This window comes from Lepus europaeus, chromosome 18, assembly GCF_033115175.1.
Source record: "Lepus europaeus isolate LE1 chromosome 18, mLepTim1.pri, whole genome shotgun sequence".
Lineage (NCBI taxonomy): Eukaryota > Metazoa > Chordata > Mammalia > Lagomorpha > Leporidae > Lepus > Lepus europaeus.
Window position 1 is genome coordinate 18,620,678 of NC_084844.1, and position 25,978 is coordinate 18,646,655.

The 25,978-nt window shown below is 50.3% G+C and overlaps 2 protein-coding genes and 1 long non-coding RNA gene across 6 annotated transcripts in view; 1 reads left to right on the top strand and 2 right to left on the bottom strand.

Moving 5' to 3' along the window:
• Nucleotides 1-12,110, bottom strand: part of PLEKHM1 (pleckstrin homology and RUN domain containing M1) — a 50,533-nt gene extending 38,423 nt beyond the window's left edge. Inside the window, exons 1-4 of one of the 2 annotated variants that reach the window (XM_062175759.1) lie at nucleotides 12,012-12,110; nucleotides 10,538-10,640; nucleotides 5,225-5,312; nucleotides 1-248 (exon numbers count right to left, since the gene is read on the bottom strand). In XM_062175759.1, the coding sequence (XP_062031743.1) occupies nucleotides 1-248; nucleotides 5,225-5,272 (296 nt within the window). In that variant the 5' untranslated portion in view covers nucleotides 5,273-5,312; nucleotides 10,538-10,640; nucleotides 12,012-12,110. The remainder of the gene's footprint in view (nucleotides 249-5,224; nucleotides 5,313-10,537; nucleotides 10,641-12,011) is intronic. The other variant, XM_062175758.1, reaches the window with a different exon arrangement.
• Nucleotides 12,111-12,258: 148 nt separating this feature from the next.
• Nucleotides 12,259-21,728, top strand: LOC133776859 (uncharacterized). 3 transcript variants are annotated; one of them, XR_009868452.1, is made up of 4 exons: nucleotides 12,259-12,378; nucleotides 14,263-14,399; nucleotides 19,298-19,408; nucleotides 21,543-21,728. It is a non-coding gene; the product is annotated as an uncharacterized LOC133776859 (long non-coding RNA). The 3 variants fall into 3 exon arrangements; XR_009868451.1 differs by lacking the exon at nucleotides 14,263-14,399 and having other exon boundaries at nucleotides 12,259-12,421; XR_009868450.1 differs by lacking the exon at nucleotides 14,263-14,399.
• Nucleotides 21,729-22,082: 354 nt separating this feature from the next.
• The window catches only part of LRRC37A (leucine rich repeat containing 37A), a 44,519-nt gene continuing 40,623 nt past the window's right edge, over nucleotides 22,083-25,978 (bottom strand). Inside the window, exons 14-17 of the mRNA XM_062175051.1 lie at nucleotides 23,855-23,904; nucleotides 22,484-22,532; nucleotides 22,265-22,407; nucleotides 22,083-22,113 (exon numbers count right to left, since the gene is read on the bottom strand). Of these exons, the coding sequence (XP_062031035.1) occupies nucleotides 22,083-22,113; nucleotides 22,265-22,407; nucleotides 22,484-22,532; nucleotides 23,855-23,904 (273 nt within the window). The remainder of the gene's footprint in view (nucleotides 22,114-22,264; nucleotides 22,408-22,483; nucleotides 22,533-23,854; nucleotides 23,905-25,978) is intronic.

A 25,978-nucleotide genomic window follows, 5' to 3' on the forward strand; every position in this document is an offset into this window, starting at 1 on the left:
TTGTGGGTGACAGTTTTCAAAAGGGACCAGAAGACCGGCTGCGGCAGAGGCTTCTGGTGGGCACTTTTCTTCCTTTTTCCTCCAGCCTCAGCTCGGATGTGCTTAGCATGTAGGCCGTGTATGAACACAGCCTCCAGGGCACTGCACATGGTGTTAGCGTCTCCGTCTTCACTGGTGACCATGGTGTCCAAAGACACGTACTGCTTCTGCAGTGCTTTCACGGATCCCACCAGCTTCTTCTTGATGACCTAGGCAGCACCAAACAGAACACAGGCCTTTAGGGGAAAATCCTGAGAGCCCCTGTTGCCAAACACAGGTGCAACCACAGATGAATGTATTTATGGGTTATTTCCACAAAATTAGCATGTTAATGATGGCAAATAAAGACAAAACACAGAGAAGCAAAGGAAAATTGCACACTTAGACAGCCTAGAGATAACTATGGTACTGGTGCTTTGCATCTCATTCATGGTGGATCTTTTTTATTTTCTGACCCAAACTCCTTATAATCTTGTGTTGAAATACTGGCCTCAGGCTGGCATTATGGTATACTGGGTTAAGTTGCTTCCTGAGATACCGGCATTCCCATATGGGTGCTAGTTCGTGTCCTAGCTGCTCCACTTCTGATCCAGTTCCCCACTAGTGCACCTGAGAAGGCAGTCGAAGATGGCCCAAGTAATTGGGCTCCTGCACACATGTGGGAGACCTGGATAGAGTTCCAGACATGGCTTTGACCTAGCCCAGCCATGGGAGTTGTGGCCATTTGAAGAGTAAACCAGTGGAGGGAAGCTCTCTCTCTGTCCCCGCCTCCCCCTGCTTTGTAATTCTGCCTCCCAAATGGCCCAGGCTGGGATAGGCTGAAGCCAGGAGCCAGGAGCTTCATCCAGGTCTCCCACATGGGTGGCAGGGGCCCAAACATGTAGGCCATCTTCTGCTGCTCTTTCTAGGCCATTAGCAGGAAGCTGGATTAGAAGTGGAGCAGCTGGGACATGAACCTTGGCCATATGGGATGTCAGCATTGCAGGTGGCAGCTTTACCTGCTATACAATACCAGCCCCCAAATAAATAAATACATAAATCTTGTTAAATAAAATAAGTATTGGCTCCATCATAGATACAGCTATGGGAGCCAGAGTCAACCTACCCAGGATAGGTGTGAGGCTTCCCACCTCGTTTACAGGACCAAGATCCTACAGAATCAATAAACTAAGAAGCAATAAATGCTGCTTAAAGCAATAAAAACATCAAGAAAATTGGAGCATGGTTACATTAAGAAAGACCTTGGGCCTGGCAAGTCAGAGGTTAAGGTTCAGGCCTGGCTCTGACCGTGACCTGCTGTCACTTCACACATTGCACTTAACCTCCTGACTTCCTCGTCTGTCAAATGGACACCGTATTTCCTGTCTCGGACTGGCAGAGTGCTTCTCAAGGGCAAAACCAGTTTTTTATGCATCTTTGGAGCCGCAACACTTGGCACTGTGTTTAGCACCTAGAATAACTTGGTAAATGGGAAACAAACACATCACAAAATGTATACAAGTACTCTAGAAACAGAGTAACAGTTGCTCAATCCTAATTATGTCAAAATTACCTGTGTTTAGAAAAGGACTAGAAGGGATCACAGGAAAACTGATTTGAATGGTTCAGTGAAAGGATTATGAATAAATTTTTTTACCCTTTTATTTTTAATTCAGCCCAAACAGTAAATGTTTATATTCTTTGGAAAATTAAGTTTAAAAAAAGCTTTAATGAGACAAAATTCACATAACAAAAAGTTCATCCATTTAAAGCATATACTTGTAATTCAATAGTTTTCAGTACCTTCATGGAATTGTACAATCATCACTACCATCTAATTTTAGCACATTATTATTGGGACCGGCACTGTGGCATAGCAGATAAAGCCACCGCCTACAGTGCTGGCATCCTATATGGGCGCCAATTCAAGTCCTGGCTGCTCCACTTCCGATCCAGCTCTCTGCTATGGACTGGGAGAGCAGTGGAAGAAGGTCCTGGTCTTTGGGCCCCTGAACCTGCATGGGAGACCTGGAAAAGTTCCAGGCTCCTGGCTTCACATTGGCACAGCTCTGGCAGCTGTGGCCATTTGGGGAGTGGACCAGCAGATGGAAGACTCTCTCTCTCTACCTCTCTGTAACTCTTCCTTTCAAATAAATAAATAAATAAATAAATAAATAAAATTTTTTTAAAAGGAACATTATTATCACCTCTAATAGAAACTGTATTGGTGGTTGCTATGAGCCAGGGAGAGGGAACGTGGCAGTGACTACAGTCACTAATCTACTTGGCCTCTATGTATTTGGACTTGCCTATTCTGGACTTTTTTTTTTTTTTTTAACTTTTTAAGATTTTATTTATTTATTTGAGAGGTAGAGTTACAGAGAGTGAGAGGGAGAGACAGAAAGGTCTTCCTTCCATTGGTTCACTCCCCAAATGACCGCAATGGGCGGAGCTGCACCAATCCTAAATCAGGAGCCAAGTGCTTCTTCCCGGTCTCCCATGTGGATGCAGAGGCCAAAGGACTTGGGCCATCTTCTACTGCTTTCCCACGCCATAGCAGAGAGCTGGATTGGAAGAGGAACAGCCAGGACTAGAACCGGCGCCCATAAGGGATGCCGGTGCTGCAGGCGGAGGATCAACCTACTGCGCCACGGTGCTGGCCCCTATTCTGGACATTTCATCTGAATGGAACCACACAACATGTGATCTTTTGTGTCTGGCTTCGTTCACACACTGCAATACTCTTAAGGTTTATATACCATTATATACCATGTCCTAGTACTCCATTCCTTTTCTTAAAAAAAGTATTTAAGAGGCAGAGAGACAGATGCACCAGGGTGGGAGGGCTTCCACCCACTGGTTCAATCTGCAAAAGCCAGGGGTCCAAAGCCAGGAGCCAGGATCTCAATCTGGGTCTCCCATGTGGGTGTCAGAAACCAAACTGAGTCGAGTCTTCACTGTGGCTTTTTAGGGTCCACATCAGGAGGAAGCTGGAATCAGGAGCTGGAGTTGGGTATTGAACCCAAAAAATATTCTACTGCAAAGATATACCATATTATATTTATCTATTCATCAGTGAATAGACATTGGGCTGTTCCCACTTTTTGGCTACTATACTGCTATGAACATTCATATACAAGTTTCCATGTAAACATGCTTAGAGTTCTCTTGGGTTCTAGGAGTGAAATTGCTCGGTCATATAAAACCTTATGTTTAACTTTCTGAGGAACTGGTAAATTATTTGCCAAAGTGACTGCACTATTTTACATTCCCACCAGCAATGTCTGTCTTCTTGATTATAGTCATCCTGCTGGGTGTCTCAGTGTGCTTTTGATTTGCATTTTCAAAATGTCTAATGACAGTGAACATTTTTTCATGTGCTTATGGTCATTTGTATATCTTCTTTGGAGAATGTACATTCAAATCTTTTGTCCACTTTACAACTGGATTATTTGTCTTTCTCTTGTTGAGTTGTGCTTTTTTTCTTTTTTAAAAAAATTTATTTATTTACAAGGCAGAGTGACAGAGAGAGACAGAAAGAGAGATCTGCCACCCAATGGTTCACTCTCCAAATGCCTCCAACAGCCATGGCTGAGCTTGGCCAAAGCCGGAAGCCAGCAATTCCGTCTAGGTCTCCTATGTGGGTGGCAGGGCCTCAGTACTTGAGCCATTCATTATCTGCTGTCTTCCACGTGCATTAGAAGGAAGCTGGTATTCCAAGCAGCAGCCTAACCTGCTGTGTCACAACACCCACACTGAGGAGTTCTTTGTATATTCAGGTTCCTGGCTTCAGCTTGTCCCAGATGTTGTGGGCATTTGGGGAGTGAACCAGTGGATAGAAGATCGCTTTCTGTTGCTCTGCCTTTCAATTAATAAACATGAAAAATTATTTTATATGCAAGATATTATTAGATATTACATAAAAAGTACAAATGCTTAACTTAGCTGAGTACCTACTTGGTGTTGTTAGGGGATGTAGGGATTAAGGCATACCCACAAGAAACTCATACCTTTGGGGCCAGATTTGTGGCACAGTGGGTTAAGCCACTGCTTGTGACACTAGCACAGGTTCAAATCTTGGCTGCTCTGCTTCCAATCCAGCTCCCTGATAATGTACCTGGAAAAGTGGTGGAAGATGGCCCAAGTGCGTGGGTCCTTGCCACCCGTTTGGGAGATCCAGAAAGAGTTCCAGGCTCCTGGCTTCAACTTGGGCCAGCCCTGGCCATTGTGGCCTTTTGGGGAATGAACCAGTGGATGAAAGCTAGCCGGTGCTCTTGCTCGCTCATTCTCTCTCACTGGTGCTGCAGGTGGAGGCTTAACCTACTACGCCACAGCACAGGCCCCTATCCCTCTCTCTGTCTCTATCACTCTGAGTTTCAAATAAATACATAAACCTTAAAACAAACAAACTTCATACCCTTGAGTAGTCAGTCCATGCAGCCCTTGCTGGAAGCTGAGCCAACCTAGGGCTCTGCCCTGGCTCCAGAGGTCCGGGGGAAGGATGAGGGAAGGGCATTTGCATGAAAGTCAAATAGAAGACAGGGGAGCTTACCACTCCGGCGGCCAGGGGGGAGGAAGGCTCACCTCCGAGGGCTAGAGTTCCTTTTAAGCAGAACGTTCTCTGAATTGGGAGCGGCAGTGGGGGCAGGAAGGGAAATTCTGGCTTTTCTCAGAAAGTCACCTCAGCCTAAAAGCTACTTAACCTCTTGCTTCTCCCAGGGACTTGAGAGCGCTCAGCCCAACTATCCAAGACAGCCCAGGGCCAGCAGGGTACAAAGGGCTCTCCCAAGACAGTGAGCCTGAGGGGGCTCTGGTGAAGTGGTCACAAACAACTGTGTTACTGGTAAATGTTCCAAAATATATGTAAGGTACCAGCTTACCCCATTAATCAAATAACAAACCAGTGCCTGGCCGCATTTGTTTTGGACCAATTCAATGCACTGGCCAAACTGACCAAGCTATGGCCTAGAGGCAGGGGCTGAAGGTCTGAATGCAAATCCTTCTCTTCAGGTAACCTGTCTTCGATCCCCGCTGTTTTCTGGGTAAACTCCCATTTTATAACCAGGAAGACTCCTCAGGGCCTGCTTCTGCTATACATTGATCTCAGCCAGATGCCTCTTTCTGGACAGTGTCTACTCATGTCAAAGTAAGAAAAACAAACGAAATAGGAACCCTCTGCAGCCCCTCCCCAACCCTGCCCACCTACCGGGATGGCAGCCCGGGGGTCCAGTCCATTCTCCCCTACTGAGAGCATCTCCACTCACAAGCAGCTCCCGCGGAGAATCACATGGCACCTGCAGGGACAGAGGCAGCCAGCTGAGCAAGCTCTCAAGGCACCCACAGCCAGAGGTCCCCCCACCCCCAAGCAGGTGGCAGGCAGGCATTCCACCACACTCAAACTGCAACTCTAAGGCTTTGAGTAAGACAAAAGTAAAACCTGAGTGGACTTTACGGAAGGAAAAAGGCCAGAAGGTGGGTCGGCCCTAAGGCGTGCGCGGTAAGGGCTCTTCACTCCACATCAAAAGCACCACAAAAAGCCAGGGCCCTGCTGGACCAGGAGGTGAAGAACAAATGGCTGATTTAGGGTGCAAGGGGGAATGCTTCAGCCGAAGGTGCCAAGAACCTGTGGGGCCCTGGACACAGGGGGCTCACAACCGACACTCAGGGCCTGGGCTTCACAGTAGCCTCTGATTCCTGTTCCAGTCCAGTGTCTTCCAGCTTCGTGGTGAAAAACACAAGTGGACTGCACCCACATGGGAGACCAGGAGGAGGCGCCTGGCTCCTGGCTTCGGATCGGCGCAGCGCCAGTCACAGTGGCCATTTGGGGGGTGGACCAACAGAAGGAAGACCTTTCTCTCTGTCTCTCACTGTCTGACTCTGCCTGTCAAAAAAAAAAAAAAAAAAAAAGAAAAACACAAGTGGAACTGCTTCAAAAGGGGAGTGCTCTCCTGCTACACTCCTGCTTCGAGACTTTGAGGGTTTAGTTTGAGCAACACAGGAATGTGTCTACACAGACCAACAAGGGTTCTGGCTGCAAACTGCCCCTAACTAGCTGGGCATATGGGAGGCACAGCGTAGCATACAGCCCGTTGAGTTCCAGGGATCAGTGGTATCTGCAATCCCAGTGGTGTGGCCACCCAAGTCTAGAAACAAAAACTGCCACTGTGTACATGGAGTGTGTACCAACAGCTAAGTCAACATGAGGTTAAACCACTAAATCCCTCAGGGCATCTGGTTTCCTCTCTTGGCCTCAGCCTGAAGGTGCTACTGGCTGGCCTAGTTCCACCCCAGCAACTTGGGCTGGGCAGATCAGGGCTGGACAGGCACATCCCCATCTAAACGAAATCTCAGGGCAACAACCTGCTGAGCGTCAGGGAAAAACAGAAACAAAACTGTTACAGCTGCCTCTGCTCTTAAATAATTATGACCCAAGGAATGTCACATAAGTCGCCTCCTTTACGCTCCTGCCAGCCACCCTAGAAGTGTGCTGATAAGGAAATGGAAGCGGCCCAGGTCAAGGAAGGACCAAAGATAACAGGGCTGGCAGTGGCCTGGTTCCAGCACAAGCCAAGGGCAATGCCAGCCTCCCCCCGCCCCGCCCCCACCAAGGGAAGCCCCAGACTCCTGACCGAGGGCCAGCAGCTCAGACTGGGACTTGAAGTGTAGGCTGGAAGGAGGACGCTTCAGCTGGGGGCCCAGGAGGGCTGCGTCCGTCAGGGAGGAGTTCGAGAAGGCCGTAGAGCAGCTGGAAAGGGCAGAAGCAGGGCGATCCTCAGTCAAAGTCAGAGGGAAGCTGCTGATGCAACCTCTGCCCTGGGGTTGGCAGAAGGTGAACAGGACCCAGAGAGCCAGGCCCCTCCAGACAGCAGGAGCCCCGGCCCCACGGCAGCCCCTGCTTCACTGTCTCGCCCTTCACCGCGGTCTCTGCTCCCACCTGCTGGGGAGACCAGCTCCACGCGCTGGCCACCAGGAAGCCAGGAAAAGGAGTGTGCTGCTGTCAGTCACTCCCGGAAACACGGCTGGTCCTGGGGGTTGGGCTCTTTCAAGGTTACCAGGTCCAGCCCAGCAGGCAAAGCTCGGCCCCTCTGCCTCTAAGACGCTGGGCTGCCATTCCAGTTGGCAATTCCAGCAGCCTAAGGAATGCCCTTCTACACAGAGCCCTCCGACTCCACAGCTGCCAGCTTCAAGGTCTGGACCCTAAGTAAGGGCTAGACTTCAATAATATAAATAATAGCCTAAGTCCTTTACGGTCACATTAACTAATTAGCTGAGCATAATAAAGTATTCATTAGGAGAGGGCTGTTAATGAGTGGGTGCTCTGGCCAAGTAACTGATGAAAAAACAAAACAAAACAAAACAAAGTAAGCTGAAGCTAAGAGAGGTCAGGGCAGGGCCACACAAGAGACAAGTAACTGTCACCTAAAACAAAGTGTGAGAAAAACCACAAAATGACTGAAAACAGCTCCAAGCAGAGCAGTAATTCCAAGAGGACCCAACAATTCACAAAACCAGACCAAGACGTCACCACCCGTGCAGGCCAGTACTCAGGACGCACCTTTCTTTGGAGAAAGCCAAAGCACCGTGCCTATTCACACCTACCCCAGAGCTTCAGGGGACAGGAGTTTGTCCATCAGTGACCTAAGCACCTACCTGGGGGACTGGAAGGAGGCTTTGGGGCTCCTGACTATAGGGTCTGGGTTCCATTATTTACCTGGGTGGCCCAAACCCCAATTTACTATCAAATGGAGCTGGTATCACCTCCTGTCCTCAAAACACTATTTCTTGATACCAAAAACCAAACCAGAGAGAGGCATGGTTTCAAGAACCATGCGGAAGGGAATACAGAAAGAACTTGGGCAATGCTACCAAGGGGTTTCTCAAACAGTGTTGGTGAAAGTTTTGTAGGGGTAAGGAGGTAGTTTTTGTCATTTAGGAAATAACACACTGTCTCCTTCCACCTCCAAGTGTTGATTCACCCTTACACAGTTCTCCAGAGTAAACAAAGCAAGCTGCTCTGAGCTCATTCTCTAACTTTAATTTTTACAACAATCCTGTGACAGGAGGATCATCCCTGTCTGGCAGAGGAGAAAGCTGAGGCTCAGGAGAAACGGGCCTCAGATAACACACAGAATTCTCTGGTTCCCACATTCTAACCCCTGTGCCTTGTGCCCGATTGATCCGTCTCTTTGGTTTTTGGCTTGAAAAGTTTCAGGCAAGCTACTACTTACAGATTCTTCCAAGGTACTCAAAAGCTCCATTTTATCAATCAGGCCTAAGACCAACAGGAAACAGGCTTGACCGATCAGATTTATAGCCCAGTCAGCTGAGCCCAGGTCCTGCCATGGTTCCAGGTTTTAGAGCTGCCCTTTCTTACACAGTCAGGAACACTAGGAACTGTCCTTGCTGTTTTCCTTCATTATAATTCTTGTCTCTTTGTATACAGGATGTCCAATTTTACTTCCTCCAGAGACCAAGGAAGAGAAAAGAGAACAGTTTAGATGAGACTTACATTGAAAGAAGAAATGGATAATCCCTGGCTTCACCGCTCTCAAAACATTTAATCACCAGTAAACAGCAACCTCTCTTTAGAGACTTGCCAGCCAACTCCCAAAAGCCTTTCCTCCACTGCCTGAACCACGCACCTGGCTCGGAACAACAGCCTGGTGTTTAAAGCCATCCAGCTGCGGCACCGATGGCTGAGTCATGCATTTTCAGTTGGAAAAGAATGACAAAGACATCTTCTGATTCAGAAAAGCAGCTGATCCTTCAGGCATGTGAGCGCTGAATGAGGAACAGTACCCCCTTCCAACTGCACCAAGCTGGATTCCTGGACAAGTGTTCTGGAAGGGGTGGGATGAGAGGTGGGAAGGTGTAGACCTTTGAAACAATTGCTTCAGATATGAGAGAACTCTTAGCTTGTGATTTTCCGAAGGAACAGTGGGTGAGAACTGTGAGGCTGGAGAACACTGGCTACCTTTCTTTCCTCCCTCCCTCCTTCCATCCAGTAACATCCATCTCCCAGTATTCCTGTTCCACATCCCACAGTGTTCCAACAGGAGCAAACTCTGAGTGAATGAACACAGAGACTTTGCCTGACTTGTTCACAACTGTGTTTCCAGTACATAAACCGTGTTTGGCACACACAGTGGTGCTCAAAAAATACTCGAATGAATTGATGAATAAATAAAAACAAAGCACAGGGCAGGTATCTCTGCTTCCCAAACCACAGAAAGCTGAGGTGCCAACTCTTCAGAGGTGGCCTTGTGGGATGCTTTCTATTAAACCAGGCTGCCAATCAGGTGGAAACCACTCAGATATATTGCTCCTTAATGGTAAGATATTGAAAGTAGAGGGCCAGCGCTCGGGCACAACAGGTTAAGGCCCCGGCCTGCAGTGCTGGCATCCCATATGGGTGCCGGTTTGGGTCCCAGCTGCCCCACTTCCCATCCAGCTCCCTGCTGATGCACCTGGGAAAGCAGCAGAGGATGGCCCTGGTCCTTGATCTCCCACATGGGAGAAGCTCTTGGCTCCTGGCTAAGGATTGGCTCAGCTCCGGCCACTGTGGCCATCGGGTGAGTGACCCAGCGGAAGACCTCTCCCTTGGGGCCAGTGCTGTGGTGTAGAGGGTAAAGCTGTGGCCTGTGGCGCTGGCATCCCATATGGATGCCGGTTCAAGTTCCAGATATTCCGCTTCTGATCCAGCTCTCTGCTATGGCCTGGGAAAGCAGTAGAAGATGGACCAAGTCCTTAGGCCCCTACACCCACTTGGGAGACCTGGAGGCAGCTCCTGGCTCCTGGCTTCAAATTGGCCCAGCTCTGGCCTTTGTGGCCATCTGGGGAGTGAACCAGCAGATAGAAGACCTCCTTCTCTTTCTCTCTCTCTCTGCCTCTCTGCTTTTCAAAACAAATAATAAATCTTTAAAAAAAAAAAAAAAAACCTCTCTCTTGGGGCCAGCACTGTGGTGCAGTGGGTTAACGCCCTGGCCTGAAGTGCTGGCATCCCATATGGGCGCTGATTCTAGTCCCAGCTGCTCCTCTTCCCATCCAGCTCTCTGCTGTGGCCTGGGAGAGTAGTGGAGGATGGCCCATGTCCTTGGGCCCCTGCACCCACGTGGGAGACCTGGAGGAAGCTCCTGGCTCCTGGCTTCAGATCAGCGCAGCTCCGGCCATTGTGGCTAATGGGGGAGTGAGCTATCAGACGGAAGACGTCTCTCTCTCTCTCTCTCTCTCTGTGCCTCTCTTCTCTGTGTAACTCTCTGACTTTCAAATAAATAAATAAAATCTTTTAAAAAAATCCTCTCTCTTTCAAATAAATAAAATAAATCATTTTTTAAAAAGATATTGAAAGTTGATCAGCATTTGATTTTCAAAGAAGAAAGAGTATAAGTGGCAAACACAGACAAGGGGTTCTCCTGAGGTCCTGTAAAATTGCTGTCAAGTGGCCAACACTTCTGAAGCCAGGGCATTAGAAGTTTGAGGAGCTGTGCGCCAAACCCTCTCCCCCCAAGACTACACATACTGAGCATGGAAATCCGGTGCCTCAGGAAGGTCCTTGTGCCTCAGCTGCTCTAGGAATAATCAGCTCCATGTTCATGGAAGCCAAATGGCCCAAACTCCGACACCTTCAAAAGAGGAAGCAACTCAATATCCTCTGTACCCACCCACGCCTCAGCCTCTTCAGGATCCGCTCACTTGTACTTTCACAACCATGTGATATGTCTTGGGACCCACAGGTCCTTGTGCTCAGCGCTGGGATGGACTGGCATCGGCTCTGGCGAGGAGCAGCACTGGGAGTGGGTCCTCCACAAATTCCAGGATGACATACATGGACATGGCTGTGACCACAGTCAATGCCACGCAGTGCTACTCCCTGAGGTTCTTCAGGACCAGGACACCAGCCAGAAGGAAGTGCCCCAGGCTGAGTGGCCATCTCTCACCTTCCAGACATTTGAATGACAACTCCTATTCCATTAGCTGGCACAATTAATTTAATATGAATGTCAGAAATGCAATCACCAGAGACAGGTACTTGGGTGCTGGCACCACGCAAAACCCCCACCCAAGAGTGTGGCGTAGAGGATAAAGAGATCCCCCCACACACACCTGAGGCCCACCTGCACCACTCAAGCTGCTAGGGTTCTAACTGCCTGGCTCCGAGCAAGTACCCAGATCTGGCAGCTGGAGGGCAGCCGGCGGTTGGCTCTGCACTATCGGAACTGAAGCTGAATGGAAGCTGGATCGAGGGAAGAACGGGCCCCACGCTGCGGTGAAGGGCTGCAGTGGGCACAGCAGAAGTGACAGGCTACGGAGAGCTCATTTTTAGCAAGAGTGGGGAAGGGTGGTAGGAACCCAGGCTGCAAGAGCTAGGGGCAGTTTAGCAAACCAGGGGTGCGGTGTGCTCAGGCAGTAGCAGATGGAAAAGAAGTACGTGCAGGGCTGGAAGGAAGATACACCCAAGACTTGGGATAAGGCTGTATCAGTCGCTAAGAAAGGGGTGCGCTCAACAAGGCGCCTTACTTTGGTGATGGGTCCTAAATGAGAAGGGGGCAGATTTTGGGGAGCTGGGCAGGGGCTGTAGGAGGCTGACAAGAAAGTTGAGCCAGCGACAGGGAAACCAGAATGGTGGGCTTGGGGGAGGTCTGCGTGGACCTTTCGGGTCGCCACGGGGGTTGGGAGGCAAGGATGAGGGCGTTAGCGGAGGGGCAGGGATGTGGCCCAGACGCGGGATGGCAGGGCTCTAACGTGGGGTCACGAGACCCGTGGTGAGGCGACGGGTAAGGCAGAAGTCGGGTCACGGGTGGGAGCAGGTGGGGGAGACGGGCCGGCCGCGGCAGAGCGTGGGGTGCGGGCGAGAACGGCGGAGGGCTCCGAAGCCGGACAGCCTCACGGCAACCAGTGCTGTGTAATCAAGAAAGGGCGGAAGGCCCACCCCCGTGCGCGTCTCGGCCCCGCCGCCCCTGCGCTGCCCTCCTCGCTCCCGGACCCTCACTCACCCAGGGGAGCGGGCAGCGGAGCCGGGGGCATTCTCGGCCGCGGGAGCCCCTCAGCTCCAAGTCGACGATGCGGTCTCCGGGCCACCGACAACAGGAAACGGCGCCCGCGGCGCCTGACGCCATCACGCCGGCTGGCGTGTGGCCACGCCCCCTCTGCCTGCGGAGCCAATCGCAGGGCTCCGAGGAGCAGCGGGGCGGGACCACAGGCTCGCCCAGCGCTCGCCCCAAGGAGTACCGGAGAGGGCAGGGTGTCTCCTGGTGCCAACTGGCGTCGGGCTGGCTCCTGGCTTCTGGGTTCCTGCCCTCGGCGCCGTCTGCCTGGCGTTGGGGCTGCTGTTTCGCCTCCCTCAGCGGACTGTCGCCCCTTGTGAGTGGTACCAAGGACGCTGGCCCCACCTTTGCCTCCCTGGGTGCGTCAGCGCGGCCGGGCTTTCAGGAGCCAGGAAAACACGAGCACACCTTGGGGCACGGGAGCGCCTAGAGGGCCTCCGGGGCGCCATTCTCTGGGAACTCGCCCGTCCGCGCCTCGAGGGCGAGGCTCAGGGCCGCCTCGTCGCTTCTAGCCCCTACGCGACTGTTTGCTTCCCACCTAGCGGGTGCATACACTTCCAAGTGGATTCAGAACAAGATGTCCTGAGTAGTGACCACAGCCAGTTGAAGGGCCGGGCAGGCGTCTTGGCAGGGGCTGTGGGCTCTGGGCACTTGCTTGCAGGCCTTGGCCAAATGGAAGCCCGGGGCCTGAGTGGGTGTGGGGGGGAGCCGCCATGTGCAAGTGCTTTGAGGGCACAGAGCGGCCGCTGGGGAAACAGCCCAGTTCTTGGAACCAAGCTCCACTGGCCTTGGCCAGGGGTCCTGTGTTCCCTTGCGTCTCCAGGAAGCTTGGGGCCCCAGGGCCTACTTCCGTTTGTAAGACCGATGGCAGGAGTTGGGGCTGGGGCAGTATGAGGGCTGCCTCTGGGTAATTCTTCTCCAGGAGTGAGAACCTCCCCGGCTGTGATGAGGCTGTGGGCGTTCAGTGACTAGTTAATGGTTGAACACTGTGGTTTTAAAATAAGGCCATAGAGGCTAATTATTCACTTGGTGTTAAACTCATTTTAAACAGAGTGGGAAGTAAGGAATTTTCTAGGAAAATCCAGTTACTGGGGCATAAGGATAATGTTTCTCATCATAACTGGCACAGCAAAGAGCACTGGTGGCTTGGCACGGGACGCCCTGCCCCAAATCGAGCACATAATGTCTTTATGCACAGCTGCCATCCTCGGGTGCTATGGGGAGCCCCTCGGACCAATCTCTTGTCTGCTTTTCAGGAGTCTCTGTCTCTCTCTCTCTCTCTTTTTTTTTTTTTTCTTTTTTGACAGGTAGAGTCATAGACAGAGAGAGACAGAGAGAAAGGTCTTCCTTCTGTTGGTTCACTCCCCAAATGGCCTCCATGGCCAGAGCCAGGTGCCTCCTCCTGGTCTCCCATGTGGGTACAGGGCCCAAGCACCTGGGCCATCCTCCACTGCCTTCCTGGGCCACAGCAGAGAGCTGGACTGGAAGAGGAGCAACCGGGACTAGAACCTGGCGCCCATATGGGATGCTGGTGCCGCAGGCGGAGGATTAACCAAGTGAGCCACAGTGCTGGCCTGTAGAGTCTCTGTCTCTTGGTCTTCCCTTCCTTCCTAGGCCTTCAACCTTGCCAAAAAGTCCACAGGCTTGTCTATCTCTTCTCATCTTGCTCCACAGGCCCTTGTGAAACTGCCTAAGAGTATGGGTCCTAGGAGTGGGCAGGAGGAAATGCCACAAATGTATACTCATAGTGCACATATCACAAAATATCTCGTATAAGGACCAGGATCCCACCAGAAATACTCCAGATGGAAAAATAAGTCTCACGTTACCATTTGAGCAATAATAAAGTCCTCTGCAGCTTGCTGTGGGAGCAGAAAGGAGAACTTGGGAGGTATCCTGGAGCAGGGTCATGTGTCTGGAAACGCATGAACAACTGCTAGGAGCTGAGGCTAAAGGGTTATTTCAATCTGGCTTCCATCTCTGATACTCCCTTGTCTCACTCCCTTGGCTTCTGGTAACAGGACCTCCCTCTCGTTTTACTTTTGGGATGAGCCTCCGCTATTCAATGTGATTCTGTTGGGATCAGGTTATTGGTTTAATGCCCCCACCCCAAGATGTGCACATGACCTTGGTTGGTCGGTCTCCTTTTCCTTGACCCTTGTCCCATGGTTTTTTCTGAAATGTCTGCTCTCTCTGGCAGTGTCACGTTGGAATTACACCTGTCTTTGCAGACGAAGGGCCCGACTCCTCCCAAGACCAAAGCCATCACAGAGGAAAGCAGAGTGGAGAAACAGACGGGGGAGGATAACATTGTTTGAGCCATGGGTGCAGCCATATGTAAATATTGTCTTTTTTTTGGGGGGGGGGGCAGGTAGAGTTATAGACAGTGAGAGAGAGAGAGAGAAAGGTCTTCCTTTCGTTGGTTCACTCCCCAAATGGCCGCCATGGCCGGTGCTGTGCCGATCCGAAGCCAGAAGCCAGGTGCCTCCTCCTGGTCTCCCATGCAGGTGCAGGGCCCAAGCACTTGGGCCATCCTCCAGTGCCCTCCCAGGCCACAGCAGACAGCTGGCCTGGAAGAAGAGCAACTGGGACTAGAAACCGGCACTCATATGGGATGCCAGTGCCACAGGCGGAGGATTAACCAAGTGAGCCATGGCGCCGGCCCCGAATATTGTCTTTTTTAACTTGGGCAAGTTATCTATCACCAAACCTAGCTTCTTCATCTGTTAACTGGGGAGAATAAGATCTCACAGATAGCTATAAGATTTAAATGAGTTAACATGCATACACAATATATGATTGCTAAATATGATATTATAACATGTTTGTAGATACACAATTTACTTTCCCTGCAAACAGTGTTTGGTGCACATATGTCTTCAGAGGTCCTCCAAGGATCTGTAGCAGTAGGCTGGACATCACTGCTCCAGAGGTTCCATTTTTGAGCCAGACAACTTTGTGTTGTTGCCTTTTGACCCCTGTACATTCTTTCTCTGAGAACATACTTAGGGGTCCTAGTTCCTTCTACCTCATTCCCAACGTAACTGTCTGGGTGCAGGCCACGTCTTAGTAGGATCCCCATCCCCTACCCCATCCAGTCTCAAACTTGCTGAAAAGGTGGGTGCTTAGAAGTCTGCATGTGATCAAGTACTCATTTCTGTTGCAGAACTAGGTACAGCTTTACCAGGAACTATGGCCACTGTTTATTCATGCGGAATAAATTTCTCAGGGGGAAAAAAAGCCCATCAACCAGTATGTGTCAGCTAGTTGAGTCTTTCTTTCAATGTTTTCCTGGTGTTTATTAATTCACCTTGTTACCTCAGAGCTCCTAGGAGCAGAGAGGGTGGCAGGAGCCAAAAGTTTAAGCTGTGAAACAAAACAAAATGTGAAATCCTATTGTCTATAACCTTATTTTGTTGCAAGCAAGTTGCAAAGTGATTTCCTATGAACCACTGACCAAGTACAATGACCCCATGTGGGGATTCATAATTCCTATTTGTTTTTTCAAGTTCAATTTAAAAATATCTAATAGAAACACATGATATAAAATTCAAAAGGCACAAAAGGGGATACTGTTCTAGCCTCCCAGTTACCGCCCCCCCCCCCATTACCAGTTTCTTGTGTTTCCTAAAATTACTCTGTGCCAGCTTGTCCACAGAACTGTATGATGAAAATAGCCTACTGCACTGGCCAGTGTGGTAGTCTTTAGCCACACACAGCTACCGAGTGCTTGAAATGTGGCTTTGGGGCGGGCATTTGTCTCAGCAGTTCAGCTGCCTCTCGGGATGACAGCATCCCATGTCAGGATGCCTGGTTGGAATCCTGGCTCTGCTCCTGATTCCGGCTTCCTGCTGATGCAGACCTTGGGAGGCAGCAGGTGGTGCCTCAAGAACTTGGGTTACTGCCACCAGTGTAGGAGATGTAAATGGAGTTCTGGGCTCTTGGCTTCTGCCGGGCCCAGCCACAGCTATTGTGGGCATTTGGGGAAGTGAATCAGCAGAGAGAAGATCTTTCGGTCTCTCTGCCTTTCAAATAAAATGAACATAGATGAGTAAAATATTTTTTAATGTGCCTTATTGTTACTCAAGAGTTGACATTTAAATTTTGCTTAATTTGTATTTATTTTTTAAAAGATTTATTTATTTATTTGAAAGTCAGAGTTACACAGAGAGAGGAGAGGCAGAGAGAGAGAGAGAGAGAGAGAGAGAGAGAGGTCTTCCATCCGCTGGTTTACTCCCCAGATGGCCGCAATGGCCGGAGCTACGCTGATCCGAAGCCAGGAGCCAGGAGCTTCTTCCAGGTCTCCCACGTGGGTGCAGGGGCCCAAGGACTTGGGCCATCTTCTACTGCTTTCCCAGGCCATAGCAGAGAGCTGGATTGGAAGTGGAGCAGCCAGGACTCGAACCAGTGCCCATATGGGATGCCGGCGCTTCAGGCCAGGGCATTAACCCATTGCACCACAGCGCCGGCCCCAATTTGTATTAATTTAAATAGCCATGTGTAGCTAGTGGCTACTATATAAGGCACAGTTCTGTACAGATGATGGGTAACACACAGTAGCCACTATGGTTAGACTGCTCCCTCCTACCCAAAATTCATACATTGGAATCTTAATCCCCAAATTCATATGCTCCTGGTATTTGGTGGTAGGGCCTTTGGGACATACTTAGGATTAGATGAGGCCATGACAGTGGGGCCCTGATGATGGCATTAGCAGCTTCACAGGAAGAGGAAGGGACCTGAGCTAGCACACTTGCCCTGTCTGCACGTGGGACGCTCTCTGCTGTGTTGTAGTGCAGTCAGAAGGCCCTCACCAGGTGCCTAGCAGATGCCTGTGCCAGGCTCTTGGACTTCCCAGCTTCCACTGTCCTTTATAAATCACCCAGTTTTATATATTTTGTTGTAGCAACAGAAAACAGCCTAAGACAGTAGTATACTTTACACACAACACTACTTATTGCTTTGTTCACTTAACAACACCTATCTATCTTGGAGATAGACTGTTGCTGTCTCCCTCATTTTTCATTAACTGCTGCATAATATCCTCCTGTATTGCATAAAGGCAATCCTTTACCCTGCCTGGAGAACCATGGGCTATCATTTCATAACAAGCTCTAAAATCTTCCTCAAATATCATAACCAAGACATAACCAAGGGTCTCCACCCTTCCATAAGTCATCAGCCTGGGCCTGAGATGGCTTGACACTAACTAATTCCTTTGAGGAACTCGGGGTGCGGGGTGAGGGGAAGAATTTACCATGAGTCACTGCCCTAAAATACATTTGTGACACATGTGCCCTATGCCCGGAATTCAGTGGTAACTGGCATTTTGCGGGGCGGGGGATGGGAGGGTGTTACCTCTTTATGTGGTTCTCCTTTAAAGAACAAGGTCTCCTGAGAGAGGCAGCAAATAAGGTGGGGGGCATCTGGGGCTGCTCTTGGTTTTCTTCTGAGAGCGGCTAAGGGGCACTGTGCAGCAGTAGGGGGCTCTGGTGGTAAATCCCGCTGCCTTACATCTGTCCTGAAGCCATGGGGCTCCCTGGCTGGTTTTGTGGCTTTAGACAGCCTTCCTTTTAGGATATTTCAGGTGATGACAAGCTTTGAAACTCCCCAGTTTGACATGGCCTCTAGAGAAAGAAATTGCAGTGACCTGTTTCAATGTCTATCTCTTTCTTCTCGAAGTCTCCATGAGGCAGTAGATACAGCATTTGGTGTCAGATGGATCTGGGTACAGATTTCAGCTCCAAATGGCACAACCCTCTTCACAGAATATGGGTGAATACTTGGTGCACTAAGTGCAGAGCTTTGAGACATCAGTCTTTGTTTCCTAACCAGTCATGTGGGGGGAATGAAGGAACCTTCTAAAATGCATTCAGTAATATTGCTGAGTCATCCCTAAGGGCAGCGCTGGTGCTAGGCATCGGAGGAAGAACATGGGAACTGTGTGGAGGAGGAGGAGATGTGATTCTTACCTTGTCATAGTTCCTGACCTGGCAGAGAACTGTGAACGAGTGATAGACACTGCCTTTCACTAGCTCATTTCCAACCTCTAGAAGAGTAGGCCTGGGATAGAGGGAATTGTGGGCCCCAATTCCTTGCCCCTGTCTGATGCACACACTTGCCATGACCTCTTTGTGGGTGGACTGTCCTTTCCTGGCCCCTGGTTTTGGGCTTGTCCATGCAGCTTGCTTTGGCCCGTAGAATGAAGAAGGAAAGAGCGCTGGGTCAGAGCCTGGGCTTGAAGAGGCCTTGGGAGTTTCTATTCCCTCATGTGCTTCAGCCTTCACCGTGAGAAGAGCGTCTCTTAGGTAGGGGCCGCCTCTTAAGCCAGGGTCCCAGAATGGACATCGCTGGACCAGAGGCTCCCCTCTCCTGCGGGAGAAGCAGAGCTAATCCTGGCAGCACAGCGCCTGGGTGTAACTATACCTCCAACCCACAGACCTGCAGGAATCATGACGGTGACTCACTGTTTCAGGATGGCGTATTACCTAGCATTATTGAGGCCATGGCTAACCCTGATGAGGTTATAGGTTCAGGGGCTCCGAGAAAGACCCAACATAATAGTAAGTTAAATAAGAAAGCAGTTTACTGGGCTCTTGTGCAATAATCAGCTTGAGAAGTCCTGGGCTAGTTTGGTGGCTTGTGTGTCACAGGTATTTTATTGCTCTGCCTTTCTTGCAGTGTGACCTTCATCCACCTGACGTTTTCTTACCCTTCACAGGTTCGGGTCTTCACTTCCTTCTGCCCTGCAAACCCAAACACCCACAGGGTGGCACCAAACCTTTTTTCCACTATTACCCTCTAACACCTAAAGCTTCAACCTGAGCTAGATCTTCAGCTGGCATCTGAAGTAGAATCAGTCTTGTGGGACTGAGCCCTTAGTCTGTGGGATCTGACACTAACTATGTCACAGTTACTCAATTCTTGGCTACCAGTTGGTGTTCACAGAGAACCAGAGACTTGCTTGGTTTGGGAACAGCTAGTCCCACAGTACGCGTCAGAAGTGACATAGTGACGGACTAGAGTGAGAGCAGTAATGGGGGAAAACTATGCAGGAAGTTTTGATATCTGTTTACAAATTCTTTGACCTTTTTTTCTTCAAGAGATGGAGTCTTAACTACTCTGCCCTTAAATGTGGGCTGGATCTGCTGACTGACTTCTCGTGCTGTGTGGCAGAAGCAATGCCCTGGGCTGCTGTGGCCGGGTCATAACAATCATTATCCATCTCTCCTCAGAGCACTCACTCTGGAGGGAGCCAGCCGTCCTGATGTGAGGACATCCTGCCAGGTAGCATGTGGCCAGGCCTATACAGGGAGGAACTGAGGCCTGCCTCCAACAACCCTCAGGTGAGTGGGTGAGCCACCTTGCAGGTGGATCCGCCAGCCTCAGTCAAGCTTGCCAATGCCTGCAGCCCCGGCCAGTAGTTTGAGAACCTCCTGAGTGCCCCAGAGGCCAGACTGCCAAAGCCACTGCTGAACTGTTGACTTACTAAAACTCAGAGAATAGATGTTTTATTGTTATAGAGCATCAGATAACCAATAACTGGCTGGCATGGGAGTGAAGGCAGGCAGACTTGAGAGCCTCTGAGCTGGTGAAAATTAACCATGCCCAGGTCGTGGTTGGGGACTTTGGCCCTGGGAACCAAATCTTCTTGTTCCCGTGATATTTGTCATGCCAACAAACCCACAGACTTTCCTGAACACAAAATTCCTTGCCCCGTCACAAAAAGGGGAATCTAGCACCAAATTGTACAAATATAAATTAGAGTTTGGAGGGGAGATTTACAAGCAGAATAATGAAAGAGTATACTCAATCCCTCAACTATTCAGACAAGAGGGATTAGGCCAGACTTAGCTTGACTGTGTCTGCCGTGGTTAGTTTCCGTAGGAAGGTGTATGCCCTGGAAGCTATTACTTGTTTAAAGGGACACGTATTGCTTGAGAAAGGGAACAGGTAGGCCACCAACAATGGAAACTGCTTGGTGACAGAAATGATCTCATTAGAAAGGGGGAGGCTGCTCTTCCTTTGTGCTTTCTGGTATCTGCTGAGCCAACTCTCTGCCAGGCAACCGAAAGGGAAAAGCCAAGCCCTGCTGCATCACACCTCCTATCTGGCACCCTATCCCCAGGTTCTGTTTAGTCTGGACCTCCCAGCCAATCTCTTGATCTCTCTACTTCTAGGCCATCAACACTCTTGTAAGACTGAGGCTTCGTCATGTCTGCTCAAACTGTCAGTAGTTTGTCCTGTTTGATCAAGTTCATGACCAGGCCTTTGAGGTCTGGTTCGCCGTCACCTAGCGTTGGGCCAGGCTGAAGCCAGGAGCCCAGAAACTCTATCTGGATCTCCCACACGGGTGGCAGGGACCCAAACACTAAACACTGCCTTTGCAGGTGCATTAGCAGGAAGCTGGATTGGAAGTGGAGCAGTCAGGAATTGAACTAGCATTCTGATCAGGGATGCTGGTGTCTCAAGTGGTGGCTTAATCTGCTGCACCACAACGCTCGCCCCAAGTGTCTATTCTTTAAGTCACTTTGTTATGGAAACGGTAGCAAAATAATACACCTATGCCTCAAATAGGAGCCTGTTAGAGTGTGTTTTTCAAATTATGAAGTGGTATATAAAAGCATAATAGTATTGATGACATTCATAAAATGACTAATATTAAAAAATATAGTAGGCTAATTTTTATTATTGAGACTAATAAGAATCATACAAATGTGAGTTAGTGTTACATACGAAAAGTCATCTAGGCCTTATTTTGTGTATCAAATTGAGAATACTATAAATATGCCAAACTAGGGAGCTCGAGTTGCCTGGCATCTCCATCTGGACTCTGGGCAGCCCAGCCAGGACAAGGCTCCTATGGGTGGCTTCCTCTCAGCTTCTCTTTATATCCAAGGCTCTCATTAAAATCATCCTCCATTATAAACTGTGAGCTGGCAGGGGGTGTCTGTCCTCAGGACTCAACAGTGTGACCCAAGCGCCCAGCACTGCACCTGGCCCCTGCTGGTGCTCTGTATTTGGCGGCAGCCATCATCCTCCCATCAGTGTGACTGTCATTGTTACTGGCCCTGACGGCAGCCCTGTATGTGCTTCTCTTTATCCCTACGTCCTAGAGTTGGGTAGCGGAACGGTTAAGACTTGAGAGTCTGACAGCCCTGGGTTAAATCCTATCTGGTTTTGGATGTGTGACCTTGGGCTGGTCACCTCCATTCCTTGAGCCTTGTTTTCCTTCTCTGTCAAATGATGATTTAAAAAAAAAAAATTAAAAATCCCTGCTTCCATGGATTCCTGGGCAAAATGACACAAGACTGGAAAATGCCTGACCCAGGGCTTGTCCCCAGGTGAGCAAATCGCAAGTGGTGGTATCTGCTGCCGCCCGTTATTATCACTGCTTGGGCTTGCGTTTCACACTCAGGATTGTGTGTTGGCTTGCTGAAGCCAGTGGGCCGAGAAAAGTGTGTTTTTCATTTTCATCAGGGAATTGAGGAGGTAACTTGGGCCAGCACACAGCGCACAGCCAGACCAGAGAACATTCCCACCAGCCTGCGAGGATGAGAGCCCCTTCTCCCGGCAGGAGACACGTTTGTTCATGAGCTTGTGGGCTCAGAAAAAGGAGGAGGCCCCACAGCGCCGGGGGCTTCGTCATCCAGGCGTCCTGGCGACCCCACGGGCCCTCGGAGGGGCCGGAGGAGGGTCGTCAGTGAACCAGTGGGCACCAGGGCGCCTGGTATTGGTCTGGAAAGGTTACACCTCGAGGACGGCGCTCAGGCCCTCGGAGACTGCCTCTCCCGGGGGAGCGCGGTGAAGCCCCCCCGGAAGGATGGGCTTGTAGCCGCGCTCCCGCGTCTGTCGCCTGCGCCCTCGTGGTTTATATAAAATGCACATCTTCATTTCTCAACACCTGGCCAGGATTGCTTATGAATATCACATGCGCGAATATGAGAAAATAACTATTTTATAAGCAACGCTGAGAAGCCAGTGTTAGCAAACATAACTCGCAAGCGGCCGGGGCGGCGGTCACTCTGTGGGCTGCTCCTCGGGCGCTTCGCTCTCCTCTCCTTCGGCGGCGGACTCCGTAGGGGCCTCCTTCTCGGCTGGGGCTGCGGGGGGCTTCCTGCGAGGAGAAGAGCGCGCCAGGGCTTTCCCTCCCGCCTCTGCCTCCTCGTTGGGTAAGGAGGTGAGGTCGCCCCGCCCTTTACCCTGCATCCTTGTTGAAGATCTCGTCCTCGTCGGAAGACTCCTTGTCGTGGAGCTTCCGGGCCATGTCTGTCTTGCGCGTGGCGTTGAGAGGTCTGTACATATCCCGCAGCCAGAGAGGCCGCCTTAGCCAGAAAAAGCCCGCCTGGAAAAGGAGGGGGAACCGTGAATCCCGCCTCTCCCCTGCCTCCTCCAGCCACACACCCCATCCTCAAACTGACCTGCGCCTCGCCGTCCGTGCACTTCCTGGGCGCATGTTGGAAAAAGCCCCTGGGGAAACACACACACACAGTTAGAGGTCGGTGCCGCTTTTTTTCACGTCTCTCCCAGTGTTCGTCTCTGGTGTTACCGGGACAAAATGTGTACCTCGCTCCATAGTTAGAGCGAGCAAAATCAGCACAGACCTGGCACCCCGAGAACAACTCCGCGCGTGCTGGGCTTCCCAGAGCTCCCCATGTCTGTCCAAAAGGGCCCCCGTGGCTCTGCAGACACCTTGCACCATTGCTTTGCATGGGACAAGGGCAGGGTTGTCAGCCCCAGCTACTGTCTTGGCCAAGCGCCCTGTGCAGTGAACAGACGCAGCGGTACTGGGCAGAAGCATTGTCTCCCTCCAGGAGTGTTTGACACCAGGCCCCTTGGACTGGGGCGCACATGCATCATTCCCTGGGGGGGAGGGAGAAGGTGCTTCTGTTTTCATAGCTGCTTTATCCCCTGCCAATTGAATCATCAAGCAGTGCCGGAGTCCAAGAGCAAAGTGCCCTAGCTCAGAGATGTTCACACTGCTGGTGTCTGTCACTGCTGGGAGAGTGAGTTGTGAAACCAGTTAAAGGACAAGGCTAGCACCGAGACACAAGATACTCTATGAATACGAATGGAACAGAAAAAGCAGAGTGTGTTGTTTTAGCAACTGCTTATGTCTGTATAGTACGTGTGTACTGACTTCTGGTAGAAAATGTAGCTCGCAGCCCGAGCCCAGTATCCTCCAGGGAGAAGTCCCAGCTGCGAAGGAACCGTCCTCTTTCTGATAGTAGCAGTGTGACCATGGGGCAAGATATTGCCCCTTTCTCCTTCTGTTTCCTTATTGTAAAAGGGAGAGAAAAACTACTGTCTAAAGGCCTCCAGTTAAAGCTCTAAGAGGTTTGGGTAGGAGGAAGGGGGGGGGGGGGGTCTGAAAGCCAGCCGGTGAGAAGGAAGCTTCCCTGCCATTTTAAGGAGACCCAGGCATTCTCCTTTCGAGCCGCCTTGCAGGAGACTAGCCCCTCCCCCCAGTACCGTGTCGCTGTCCCTAGCCCTCGTCCAGAGCCTGCAAGGTGACCTCTACACTGGCCAGATGCCCAGCAGCAGCAGGGGCAGCACGGCCAGAGCCTCTCCCTAGCCTCTTCATCCTGGAAGGACTGGCAACAGCAGACGCGCCCATGTTAGTGCTGTCTAACTCAGCTTTGGCTGGGAGCCAGCTTTGGTGGAGTCAGGCCAAGTGTTAGTATCCTTCCTGCCTCTGGCAGTTTCCTCACTGTAGAATGAGGCGATTGAAATACATGAGTTCTGAGTTCTCTGAAATTCTAATTTTAAAAAATTGCCACACTGGTACTTACCTTGAAGATTGTTCGACATCTCCCCCTGTTTTTGCCCTGTGAGAATAAATCTGTTTTGAAAGAAGACACAATCATTATTCTTCATCACAGTGACCCCTCTCCAAATATTCTACATTCCTTTCTTTTATTTTAAGTCTCATCTACCCACTAAGATGAGAACTATTTTGAGGACAGGAGTTCTGTGCTGTTAACAGTTCTTTGACTCTTCCACAGCACCTAGCTTAGGGTCTTGCATGCATCTAGGACTTACTACATTTTATTGGCTGCTTTATTTAAAATATTATTTATTTATTTGAAAGAGCTATAGAGGCAGAGAGAGAAGAGACAGAGAGAGAGAGAGGTCTTCCATCTGCTGGTTCACTCCCCAAATGGCTTCAATGGCTGAGCAGATCCAAAGCCAGGAGCCAGGACCTTCCTCTGGGTCTCCCATGTGGGTGCAGGGGCCCAAGCACTTGGGCCATCTTCCACTGCTTTCCCAGGCCATAGCAGAGAGATGGATCGGAAGTGGAGCAGCCAGGATTCGAACTGGCGCCTATATAGGATGCCAGCATTGCAGGTGGCGGCTTTACCGACGACGCCACAGCGCCGGCTCCTATTGGCTGCTTTAGATAACATGAAACAGATGATTCTTAGTGAAACTTCTTAAAGGAGGAAGTGAAGGGAGCAGCTTTAACTTGATGGAAGTTCAGAGCGGAAACCTAAACAATGGTGCTGTTTTAAAGTCAAGAACAAGAGTAGAATGCTTATTATGACTGCTACCATCCACCACTGATGAGGAGGCCCCGAACAGTGCAATAAGAAAAAGTAAATGGGGTATAAATATTACAGAGGAAGAGAAAAAATGTCATTATTTGCATGTAAAATGATGGACAATTTAAAAGCCCAAGAGAACCAACTAAAATTTTGTGGGAAGTGATATGTGTGTTCAGAAAAGTGGTGGCCAGCGCCGTGGCTCAACAGGCTAATCCTCCGCCTTTTGGCGCCAGCACACTGGGTTCTAGTCCCGGTTGGGGCGCCAGATTCTGTCCCGGTTGCCCCTCTTCCAGGCCAGCTCTCTGCTGTGGCCAGGGAGTGCAGTGGAGGATGGCCCAAGTCCTTGGGCCCTGCACCCCATGGGAGACCAGGAGAAGCACCTGGCTCCTGGCTTTGGATCAGCGCGGTGCGCCGGCCGCAGTGCACCAGCCTCGGCGGCCATTGGAGGGTGAACCAACGGCAAAAGGAAGACCTTTCTCTCTGTCTCTCTATCTCCCACTGTCCACTCCGCCTGTCAATAATAATAATAATAATAATAATAATAAAAAGTGGCTAGATGCCAAGTCAAGAGATCCGCACACACACACCGCAGTGGCTTTCCTGCACACCTCCAATAACTAACGGGAAATACAAGAAAGGATTCCATTTGTGATGGCAACAAAAAGGTATGAAGGATCTTGGAGCAACCTTCACGAAAGGTGTGTTAGATTTATGTGACGAAAACACTAAAGCTCTTTTGAGCACCATGAGAATCATGTTCCTAGAATGTATGTCAGTTTTCTTCAAATTAATCTGCACAGTTCAATCTTCCTCAAATCGTAACATAAATGACCAGCAGCCATTCTGTGGGGAAAAGATATACAAGAATAGCTGTGAACTGTATGAAAAAGGTTAGAGAGCAGGAGCTTGTCCTACCAACATAGGACTCAAAACTCTGTCACAAAGTAACTGGAACTAAGTAGTGTCGTACAGGCACCCATTCAGGAAAAGACAACAGAATCAGCAGAAAGAGCATGGAGTCCAGATAAAGATATTTTAGGTTGGCAAAGCATGAATGAACTGTTCAATGAAAGCTGGTGTTTTTTTTGTTTTTTTTTTTTTTTTTGACAGGCAGAGTGGACAGTGAGAGAGACAGAGAGAAAGGTCTTCCTTTGCCGTTGGTTCACCCTCCAATGGCCGCTGCGGCTGGCGCACTGCGGCCGGCACACCACGCTGATCCGATGGCAGGAGCCAGGTGCCTATCCTGGTCTCCCATGGGGTGCAGGGCCCAAGCACTTGAGCCATCCTCCACTGCACTCCCTGGCCACAGCAGAGAGCTGGCCTGGAAGAGGGGCAGCTGGGACAGAACCGGCGCCCCGACCGGGACTAGAA